Source organism: Kryptolebias marmoratus, linkage group LG16 (assembly GCF_001649575.2).
Source record: "Kryptolebias marmoratus isolate JLee-2015 linkage group LG16, ASM164957v2, whole genome shotgun sequence".
NCBI classification, from domain to species: domain Eukaryota; kingdom Metazoa; phylum Chordata; class Actinopteri; order Cyprinodontiformes; family Rivulidae; genus Kryptolebias; species Kryptolebias marmoratus.
The window spans coordinates 4,191,877-4,203,011 of record NC_051445.1 but is presented as its reverse complement, the minus strand read 5'-3'; the positions used below and the strand labels follow the sequence as shown (position 1 = coordinate 4,203,011).

Sequence of the window (11,135 nt, the reverse complement as noted above, 5' to 3'; positions counted from 1 at the left end):
ATTCTGGGGCGGAGTCAGTGAATTAACTCCTTCAGTGTTCGAGCTGCTGGTGGAGTTCAGAGTTAAGAAGTAAAGAGTTATTGATTCCATTTTAACACCTCTAGATTTGATACGTAAACACTTTGTTTTAACACTGGATTTTAACTACTACTAATATACATCCCAGAGTTACATGAACAGAATGTGACTCTATAAGTGTAAAATTAACTCTGCTTTTGCACAAAGTCTGCTAACACCAAAACATTTAACACTTTTGAATTTGCTGTGTATCGTGTGCAGGTTTTGTGTGGTTATGTCAAATCTTTTTGTTTGTCTTCTTACACAGCAAAAGTATTTTGACTCGGGAGACTACAACATGGCCAAGGCCAAGATGAAGAACAAGCAGCTTCCTGTGGCAGGACCCGACAAGAACCTGGTGACCGGCGATCACATCCCCACCCCACAGGATCTACCGCAAAGGAAGTCGTCCTTGGTGACCAGCAAGCTAGCTGGCTAGCCTTCATCATCCCAGGAGCACCCTCGACTCTCCCCTCCTCCCTGGGATTCCAGGAAAATGCCCCTCTTTCATCTCACCTGTTATCCCAATATGTCCACTCCTTCCCTCCTTTTGCTTCCTTTTTCTCCATCCCCAGGCACCACTGGCTTTAACATATCGGGCAGAGTTGTATGAGTTAAAACTCCCATTTGCTTGTATGTAGGCGAGGCGGGGTGGGAGGAATGGAGGTTTAGGTGGCCACAAGGCTGCCGCCCTCTCTGCCTTTCCACCTCTGCGCACTCTGCTCTGCCGCCTCCCTTATATCTTGGTTTTCTTTGCTCCAAGATGCATTACAGTAGGTGTGTGTCATGAGGCAGGGTTGGATGGGGTGAGTTATTGCACTTTGTATTCTGTATAGTATGTTCTTTTTTTGCATCCTTAATGACACCAAAATATGTGTAAGGGAGTTAGGAACCATGGCTGCAACTACTTTAATCTTCATGTTGTTGTTGTTGTTTTGTTTTTTGTTTTCTTCTTTCTGTTCCGATGGCTTTATTCAGCAGGAGGTGTTGAAGCTGTATGAGAATAATTGCTTGCATACCAAATCTGTGAGGGGTAGCTGTTTAGTTTAACAATGTTTTATTATTTACTGACGCCCTGTTGGATAAAGAATGGAGCGTACTTTTCATCTCACCCTTCAGTAACTTTTTATTTATCAGAATATAACCTGAGGTCATCTGCTGCAGCTTAGGCAAATGGGGATTTAATTTTTTTTCTTTGCTGATGTTGTCTTACTCCCTCTGCTCTTTTTGTCTTTAAATATGCTGCATGATTGTAACATTTAACAAACAAAAAAAACCTAAACATGCTTTCTAAAGCAGCAGTGAAACATCTGCTTAGTAATTCAGAGGTATAAAAACGAACACACAAATCCCTGAAATGTCCACAGTCACACTTCCTGTCTGTGCATTTTGCTGTCCTGACAATCCATTCACACACGCACATGTTTGCAGCCCAGGGCAAGAGCCGGCTGATTTATCCTTGCAAACATTTTTTTTGTTGTTCTCTTTAAGACTTGGAGCTCCAACGTTTTCTGAGTTCAGTCTTAGTTCAGTAGCTGTTGCGTTGCATCGAGATCTGTGTTTACTATGAGCCTAAAAGATTTATGAGGGGGATAGAAGCACCCCTTACACAGTATATGCTTCTGTAAATGATACTCTCACAAGCACGTAATTGGTGACAAGCTTGGCGCTTCGGGGACAAGTCCAGATAGCACCCCTTGAGAGCTAACAGTGCAAAAATCATCTCGCCGGGGATTACATGCTGGGATTTTAGGCTTGGAAATTCTTAGCTTTAACAACAGAGCCAAATTTCACACTCCAGCTATCAGGCCCAGAGGATGTGGATTCAATTTTGTTTTTGGTTTTGACTCTTACTGCCTTTGATTGAAACTGTAGGGTAAGTTTTCTGTATCCAGCCATTAAAGGTCCAGCTGAGATGAAGAAACTAGGTCATTGCCTTCATACTTGATCTCCAACAGCTCATAAGCTGTTTGTGGGACTGAATTCAAATTCTAATCAGGCTTTTTTCCATTTTTGAATACTTTCAGATTATATATCATGTTCAGACATGGTGACATCTTAAACTACTTCAAAGCAGTTCACATAAAAACACTAAATGAATGACTTCTTTTACTTTCCTGCAACTATTGCTTAATAATAGATCTGGTACCAGCACCTTGATGTTTTTGCCCCCAAACTGACACTTGACAAATCTTTGATCTCAGGGGTGTCTGCATGTAAACAGCAGGCAACCTGAGAAGAGCAGCTTCGAAACGCGGCGCAGGCTTGACGTGGGACGGAGCGCGCGAGAGATTTTATTACACATGGTGAAGGGGCAAAGTGTGAGTATGTGCTCACGCCCCACCTGTTACTGTGAGTCAACCTGTAAGACGGGTCAGAGGAGCGATCACACCATCTCCAGACTTTGAATGTTCACCCTTCACACATTTTAGGGATCTGAACTGGATGCTTGCACTCACTGAGAATAAGTGTATAATACTGCTTCAGGGAACCTTTGCAACCTTACACTCCACTCTGTAGGCTAAATGATAGGACATTTACACCACAAATACATTTGCAACCTCACTTTAAAATGTGTCAAATTTGCAGTGGATGAACGGAAAGTGACCTGTGCATATGACCCTGTTATGGTGCTGTATGAATGCAATGCTTTTCTCTGTTCAAACTATTGTAAATAGACTTCAACAGGACATGATTTTTTGATGTTTCCCTCCTGCTTTTCAGTCTTTTGTAGCCTGAGCTGTTTTCAGATTCAGTGGTTCCTTTCTCCTCACAGTTGAACACTACTTCTGCTGTATCTTGGTGTATTGCAGAGGCTATGTGAATCTGTATCATATAAAAATGTGTGTAAATGCTGCTGATTCAAAGACAAATCTGAGGTGAAAACCTGTAAGGGGCTCCTGTCCTCTTTATTTGAAAGGTCTGATTCCCTCCTCCAGTATCTCAGTTTCAGAATTCTGCAGCTTCCGTGGCAAAATCGGCTTGATGCAAGGCGTTTTTTATTTTAAAGAATACCATAGATTTACATTTTAAAATGTTGTCATTGGATTTAATCCAGTTTCTGTGGTATGACCTGCTCTGAAGTGTTGAATTCTGAATTGCATTTTATCTGGTAATTGGCAAGAACAAACTCTTTAGGCATTCTCGGGTTTTACAGTTTGTTTGGTCTGTTTTAGAAGAAAGGTTTGCTAAAAGAAACTGATCAGAATACACAAAACGACAGCGGACAGGGGTTCTTCAATGCTACTTGACATTTGGCTTTGCACGGAGCAGTTCAACAAGAAGAAATGGACAGGGCATGTTTTAAATCCCCACAAACAGGGTGTGTCATTCAGCCACGATAAATACGTGCCAGAATGTATAAAGAAATGACAAGCTATGTGCTCTGAAGTATTTTTGTGCTTCTTTAACCCTACATGTTTTCTTGTTTTACATGTATATTTCTTTCTTTAATTTTTTTATTTTTTTGGTTTTGTGTTCTGTTGGGTAATTGGTATGTTTGATTCTGGCCCAAGATAACTGCAGGGAAATCAGGAGCGCCCTTCTTTCCAAGAAAAAAAAAAGGGTTTACATGATACAAGAGGTTGACTGGAGAACACAGGAATGATTTTCAGACTTCAGAAAGTACAGGGGTACTTGCTATGTTTCTGTCGTATGGAAGACAATGAGAGGATCTTTGTCAGTATTTGAAATAAACTTTTACAATAAGATTTAATATTTGGTGTTCATTGATGTTGGGGGGGGGGGGGGATGCTGCAGAAAAATAAATAAATAAAAACAAGCTTTGCGGGTAAACACCAAGAAAGTGATATTACAGACTCTGAGGAGGAGCATTACTCCTATTGGCCACTAGAGGGAAGCAAGTATGTGCCTAAGGAAAATTCTGGTAAATTCCAGTATTCCAATGCTGTGAACTACAGGAAAAGCTATTGTGATTTAAGTAAATTCAGAGTCTAACATCTGTAGGACTGTAAAAGAGTTATAACCATAATAAAGATATATTAGTATGCAGATATATAATGTAACATAGTTGTTAGAAGTCCTATTGTTGGTGGTGTTTTGATTTGTTCTGGCACAGAGAGGTGCATGGCAACCACAAATCTATCATCATCACGCTTTCACTTTTAATGTCATGGCAGACCGTGCTCTATAAAACACAGGGTGGAAGGTGGACTCGGAAGTTTTCATTTCAGTATAACGGAGCGTGGCTTTGCCACAGGACTTCTTTATTTGATGAGTCAAAAACACGTTAAAAAGCCAAGCGAGTCTAAAGCTGTGGGTGAGAGGCAACCAGAGAGCTCAGGATACGTCTGAAGGAGGGGCGGGGCTTCCGGGTAAATGCTTAAATAGGGCTGATTGCCCGGCTCCGACTTCCGTCTTACAGTGACCGAGTCATGAGGAAGAAGTCAACGGTTGTTTAAATTAAGACTAGCTTTTATTACCAAGTGGCTAGCAGCCAGTTTTAGTTAGCCTAATTTTTTGCGTATTATTCGAGCGTAGTATTTAGACAGACACTCGAAAATGTTCCCGAAGCCGAAACCGAGCTATATTTTTTTTCTTCAAAATGGAGTCGTGGACGGATTACACAGAGACACCTCTCCCCAGGTCTCCATTGGCGCCTCGCTAGGCTCCGAGAACGGCAGCGTGGCGTCGTGCAATTCCTCCAAACGACCGAAGGACCTGGTGATGCCTCCGCTGAAGGGATACCAAGACAAGCGCTTTCAGGAGCTCGGCGACGACCACGGCTCGTTACCGAGCACGCCGGAGGTGGACGGTAACCCCGACGTCCCCGGCGGTGCTGAGGACGAAGTGCTGGAGAACGACACGAAGCATCTGATCAGCCGTTTCCTACAAGAGTTTACTGGACTATCAAAACGTCAGTGGTCAGAGAGTAAGGAGTTATCGACGATGAACAGAGTGGTGGAGGACCTTTTGACAAAACACAGATTCGCGTACAATGGTAAGTATTCACCGTTGTTGTAGGGATTTTCCACACATAGTGGAAAATCTTCTCCAGATCAGATTCTTCTTTTTTTATTTTTAAATTTTTTGGCTGCCTCACCCACAAGTACGTATTTACAGTTTGTGTTTAATCCACACAAACAAGGCTCCCTGTATTTTGGAGTTGTGGTTTTGGCCACTAGAAGCCATTTTACCATTTAGGCATACGAGGAAACGATGCGTCGCCTAAATATTCCTCCCCCGGAAGTAACATCACCACCTCCCTTTTTGTTTTCTTTTTTTTTTTAAATGTTCAGACAAATGGATTTCTGACGTCGTGGGCTTTCTTTTATTTTGTTTTCCAGGTATAATCAAGAAACTGTCTTTGGATGACAAAAGTGAGGACATGACGTTTGTAACAAAAACAGCCCGGAGCCTTTTCGCAGACGGGATCACCAACTGGGGTCGGATCTCCAGCCTGGTGGCCTTTGGCGCAGTGGTGGCGGTGCACCTGAAGGAGAAGGGGAGGGAGGAATGCGTGGAGCTGGTGGGCCAGGAGATTTCCACATACCTGCTGTCTGAGCAGAAAGACTGGCTGCTCAAAAATAACTCCTGGGTAAGTTGTTTTTAAGGGTTAGAAGGACAGGCTGTGGTTGTGTAACCTGCCCTCATTTCACAAGAAATTCAGTTGAAGTGACTATATCTCCGTAAAGATTTTTAATCTAATGTATTGTTTTTTCCTCCAGAGTGGCTTTGTGGAGTTCTTTCGAATAACAGACCCTGAATCTACAGTCAGGAACACACTGATGGCTGTAGCCGGATTTGCTGGGCTTGGGGCAACACTGGCCTTATTGATAAGGTGAATTTGTTGGACTTTGAGACTGTGGATGCTCCTCGTTTTTTATCACAAACTGCTTTTGTTTAGAATCCAGTGAGATTCAAAAGAAGACTCTTGGGATTGTCACACCAGTAGTATTTTTTTTTTTTCTTGTGAGTTGAGAGCCTCTAACACCCACACATGCAACAAAAAGACTTTGTACAGTTTTACTCGTGTACCATAAGTTTTATTTAATTAAAATAAATTTATTTTTATAATAAATGTAAATGTCTCTATGCAAATTGAAATGGTTATAGCTATCAGTTGACCTGAGCTTTTTTTTTTCTTTCTTTTCCTTAAAATTTCACCCCTGATTGTGTTTACTAAACCTTGTATGATTGCTAACCAGTTTTCTAGGCTAAAGATTGTTAGCAAACAGTGACATAGAACAGGCTGGGTGAACTGTAATGTCAGTGCTGTGCAGGCTTGAAACCCCATTTCCATACAGTCCATTCACAAGCCTTGGCACCTTTCTACTGACCTTTTGAATCAAAGGCTAAGGAAGTGCATGGGTGTAGCTTTTTCTTACAACGACTATCTGGGCAAGGACGAAAGACGAGTACGTTGGGACTTTTTGGCGTTCCAGATCCTGGATGGTTTGAAATTGTTTGGAAAACGTATAAAGGACTGAAAAGCCAAAATTAGCTTATCAACCATGGCATTAGTTTCTGGATGAGGAATCACTTTGAAAAAGCTGTGAGCAGAAGTCCAGATCCAAATGCGAGCTGCAGAAATGTTCAGAAGAATAAAGAAGAAGTTAAAAACTGACATTGTTTGACCTGTTGAGTCTTTCTGGTGAAAGGAATATTGCAAAAGCAGGGGACAGATTACATCTGCACGTAGTTCTGCTTCAGTGGAAGTGGAGCCATTTTAACACCCCTGCTCTTTTATTTGCACCACAATCCAAATGTGGCGCACCGCCTCCGAGCGCTCATTTGTAGTCGCAGTTTGCAAACTGCAGTGGTGTCTCTAAAAAGCTGGTGCACCAGCTAGACAGTTGAACTGAGGTAAGGGTTCATTATTTCCTCAAACTTGCATAACACTTGACTACTTCCTGCCCAACTTCAGCTGCATAGATACTGGTGACTTGATGTAAAACAAGGCATTTGATTGGGTGAAAGTGCCTCTTTTTTGGTAAATTGTTCATCACAGATTGGGCTTTAACACCCACATCTTCAATTGTATTCTAAAGGGTTCTAGAGTTTAGAATACATGCGCTCATTTAAAACCTTAGATGTTTTGTTTAGACCATATAAAGCAGGGAAATTCTTGCTAGAGTGTAGCCTCGCCCTTGTTTACTCAGCTCCTGCTATCGTCTGGGGTTACAGAACAAACACGACTTTCATCGAGGTCTTTGGAGGAAATGGAGATGAGTCTCTCCATGGTGATGATCCACAGCAGACCTCCCCTGGTCTACTCCTCCAGCTAATGATGTTGGCCACCGCCCTGGTTATCTGTGAATAGCTTGTCAGGAACAGGTCTGTGCACAATGGGGAGTTTGATGCTGAGGCAATCTCGTAGAGCAGTTTGCACCATCCAAAGGTGGCGTTTGTGGGGAAAGCAGAAAGTGCTGCAGTGTCATGACGCTAAATTTGCAAGTGCAAAGCTTGAGGTTGATAACGACTACTATTTGCATTCTGTGTATATATATTTATAGTTTCCCTTCTGCATTAAAATTATTTTTTAATGCAATCTAATATGTGCAGGATCACTTTGTCAAAGTGAACTTAAAACAGTTAGGACAGAAATTTTAAGGGATAAGATGATACTGCAGAAGAAAAACCTGAAGTTGGCACCAGTTTGCAGACCATCTATTAAGCCTCCATGAAACATCTATGGAGCTTAAACAGACTTCTTCAATCAGAGCAACACATTACCAAACTGAAAGCCTTGGGAAAAATCTTTCATCAGTTACATTCCATTTCAGGGATGGTTTTAAGGAGTGGTTTTGAAACCATTGTCAGCAAACATTCTTCAGAGCTGATAATGATCAGCAGAAATAACCTGAAGTGAACTATGCAGCAGGAGGAAAGCACCTTTTCTGGAGTAAACCTATAACTGCACAAAGTGCGGTAGCTGCCTGAAAGTGGGTTATTCACAGACTTGAACTTGAGTGGTTCTCTTTAACTATCTGATAATGAAGTCTGCTTTGATGCTCATGTGAAGAATTTTAAAGAAACTTCAAAGTTTCAGAAGTAACAAACCTATTTCAACATTTCACTGCTTCAGCTCTTTGTACAGCAGCTTTTATGCGCACACGCCTTGCACTGTGAAACCTGAGCTCAGAGGACCCGCCTTTCAGACAGTATTGGCTGAAGACCTTTCTACTTCCCTGTAGCAACAGACACACGCCTACTTTAAAAAAAGCACCAAATTCTGGGAAATCACTTGACGCACTGAAATGATAGGCTGCAATAGTCTAAGGCCTGAAATACTCAGAAATGCAACTGAAATCTAGAGATAGGGTTAGGTTTGCGTAAAAGTGAAACAAACTTTTGAAAGTGCGTGTTTTTGCAGACAAGACAAGCACTCGGCTGCCTCAACGTTGTGGAGCTGCTTCAGTGACTTAGAATGACAGGGTTAGAGTCCTTAATTTAACTGTGACCTTCAGTCTGAATATGAATTTAAAGTGTATATATTTATATACAATAGTGCAATTGTTGTGCAGAGCAACCCTCAAAGTACCTTCTCAGGTCTTTCCAATCAATGAAAAGAACCTTTTGAATAATATGTTTAAATATTAGTGCAATGAATCGTTTAAATCCTCAGTGCTTAAAGTTAACTGTCCTAATAGATGCTAAAAAGTATATTCTGTGTTGCTTTATGATGTACTCTACTTCTTAAAGCTTTATCAGTCAGCGCAGCCACAACTTGTTTCATTTTCACTTATCCTCCTGCTGGAGCAGTTGGGGCCCATTTGCACCTTTATCTATCTGAACATAACTTCTTAGGAATCTGCATGTCACAACCATCTGCGTGCACATGTGAAATACTGCAGCCATATCAGCTGCAATCTATGCAAACAGTATATGCTCAGAAGCATTTCCTGGTTAAAAACAAACAAACAAAAAGAGTTCTGCAGCATTTTTAAAACACCATTACTTCTGCTTATGTTCGTTCAATAAACTCTTGTTTATTCTTGTTCGGAGGCAAAGCAGAAATAATGCATTTAAATGACAAACTTTTTAAGTTGTGCACAAAGTCAAACAGATAATGTTTTGGTTTGCCTGCAGATGATACAGCACAAACAGAAAAGTATATAAACCTGCTTTTTCTTCAGCATAAAACAACCTCGCAGATAGTCGATACCAGTGATTAATTTATGCTTCTTGAAACTGAACACAGTGTTTGTTATCATGAAATCAGACATAAAGGTTACCCTGAACCGAACCGAATGGTGCAGTTTGAAAGCGTTTTACTTCAGTAGTTTTCCAGATATGTAGGTATGAGTTCTGAAATGCAGGTATGCACCCAATGTAAACAAAGCACTTTACCACTTTACCACTTTACCACTTTACCACTTTGGTATTTCAGAGGTAAACAAACACGTGGTAGTTAGCACCTGTTGACACATTTGACTAAATTTTATTTTAAGGACACAATAACCATCAATATGAGAAAATAACAGCATTTTTAGTTTCTTACTTTGTTGGTTTTTACCTGTTTTTCTGACATTGCAATAAGTACTTATTTGTTTTCATGCTAATTTAAATTTGGGTAGTTGTAATCCACATGTTTTAGGTCAATTACTTTAAATAATGAGTGGTTGAAACATTTTAAAACTTAAGCCAGTTTCTTTCTGGTTTTCAGTATCTCAGCATGACGCTGCTGTCATTTTTTATTTTTTTTGTCGTCCATTGTAAGAATTCTTTTGTTCTTTGTTAGGAATGGCCTCCAAGCCTCTTCTATTTTCATTGTGTTCATTATGTCAGTGTTGTCCAACAACGAGGCACATTGTTGAGGCATGAACTGTAAAAGAAAAGCTTTGAAGCCAAGTTTAAAAATACTCGGAGATCAGAGGTCAGATGGCTCTCATTTATCTGCGGCTCAGTCTGAACTTTTCAACATTAAGCCTTTCTTGGTCAGTCGATACTTGACCGAGATCAAATTCTACCCACTAGGTGATGCGTCATGTCCCTCTCAACTCGAGTCATCTTGTCTTTTGAAACTTTATTCTTTGACTGATGACTGCGATGCACCATTAACCGATTATTCATCGTTGCAACGTGTTTCTTTAGAGCTGCTTGCGTTTGATTACCTCATGAGATCTTTGATCTGTCTGTGTGTAAACTCAGGTTTTATTGGTTATTCGGATGTTTTATCCTTTCACTGAACATTAAAGCTGAGCACAGTACTTGGTTCAATTTATGGCCAGACACATAAAGTTGAAACTGCACTAAAATATATCTTTCAGACAGTTACAATTACACACAGATACCTACAGCAGGTAGACTTACACACATAAATGGCCTTAAAGTTAATCAGTTTCTCCTCAGTTAAATATTGTTTGAAGATAATATATTAAACCTTTTTTAGAAACTGGATGTTTGGACATTTATGTGTTTTCACTATGAAACGGTTTCAGTATTAATTGTACATCTAGTTTCAGAATTTAATGTCACCAGCTTCAAAACAAATTTTTGTCTCGCTGGTGTGAGTATTTGTATTAAGATGTGTTTTTTAAAATTTAGTGCTGGTGGATTTGGTGCCAAAGGGAAAACTGTAATTGTAGTTTTGAATGTTCCAGAATGACTGCTCGCTCTGCAGCTTTGTCCAGCTTCCTTTCAGAGGTTTAGTAACCATTCATTCCTCAGCACACTGTGTTCTCCACTGCAAATTGCTGGAGCAGCCTGGAGTCTTTGGCGTCTTTCCATGTTTTGTTTTAGTCTGTTTATAAGACCAGCATTCTGACTGGAAGGAGCAGGATGTTCCCAGCAACGTTCCCAGCCAGTTAACCAACAGGAAGGAAGCATCATTTGATCTAAGAATAAATGCCAGGCCTCAACATTGTTTACAGTATGTAGCAATCCTCAGCTGTCCATAAATAATTGTTTTTCCATCAAAACCCAGTATGGAAACTCATACTTCTGTATTCCTGTGTGAATATTACTCACCCCGTTTTGACTTTATAATGTACAGACTTTAAAGTGGATACGGAAGCAGGAAATAACATATTTGATGCCAAAAATGAAGCTGAAGAGTTTCTTTAAAAGTATGCAAACTTAAATTTTTACATAAACTAGTTTGACTATGTATATGT

At 40.5% G+C, this 11,135-nt stretch overlaps 2 protein-coding genes across 2 annotated transcripts in view; both read left to right on the top strand.

The window, feature by feature from the left end:
- ensab (endosulfine alpha b) overlaps window positions 1–3,688 on the top strand; it is an 8,847-nt gene extending 5,159 nt beyond the window's left edge. The window contains exon 3 of the mRNA XM_017428558.3: window positions 326–3,688. Coding sequence (XP_017284047.1) covers window positions 326–496 — 171 coding nt within the window. The 3' untranslated portion in view covers window positions 497–3,688. The remainder of the gene's footprint in view (window positions 1–325) is intronic.
- Window positions 3,689–4,424: 736 nt separating this feature from the next.
- Window positions 4,425–7,567, top strand: mcl1b (MCL1 apoptosis regulator, BCL2 family member b). The gene is made up of 3 exons (XM_017428546.3): window positions 4,425–5,017; window positions 5,364–5,614; window positions 5,745–7,567. Exons 1-3 carry the CDS (start codon window positions 4,579–4,581, stop codon window positions 5,859–5,861), a joined length of 807 nt encoding a protein of 268 aa, XP_017284035.1. The 5' UTR covers window positions 4,425–4,578; the 3' UTR covers window positions 5,862–7,567.
- The last annotated feature ends 3,568 nt before the right edge of the window (window positions 7,568–11,135 follow it).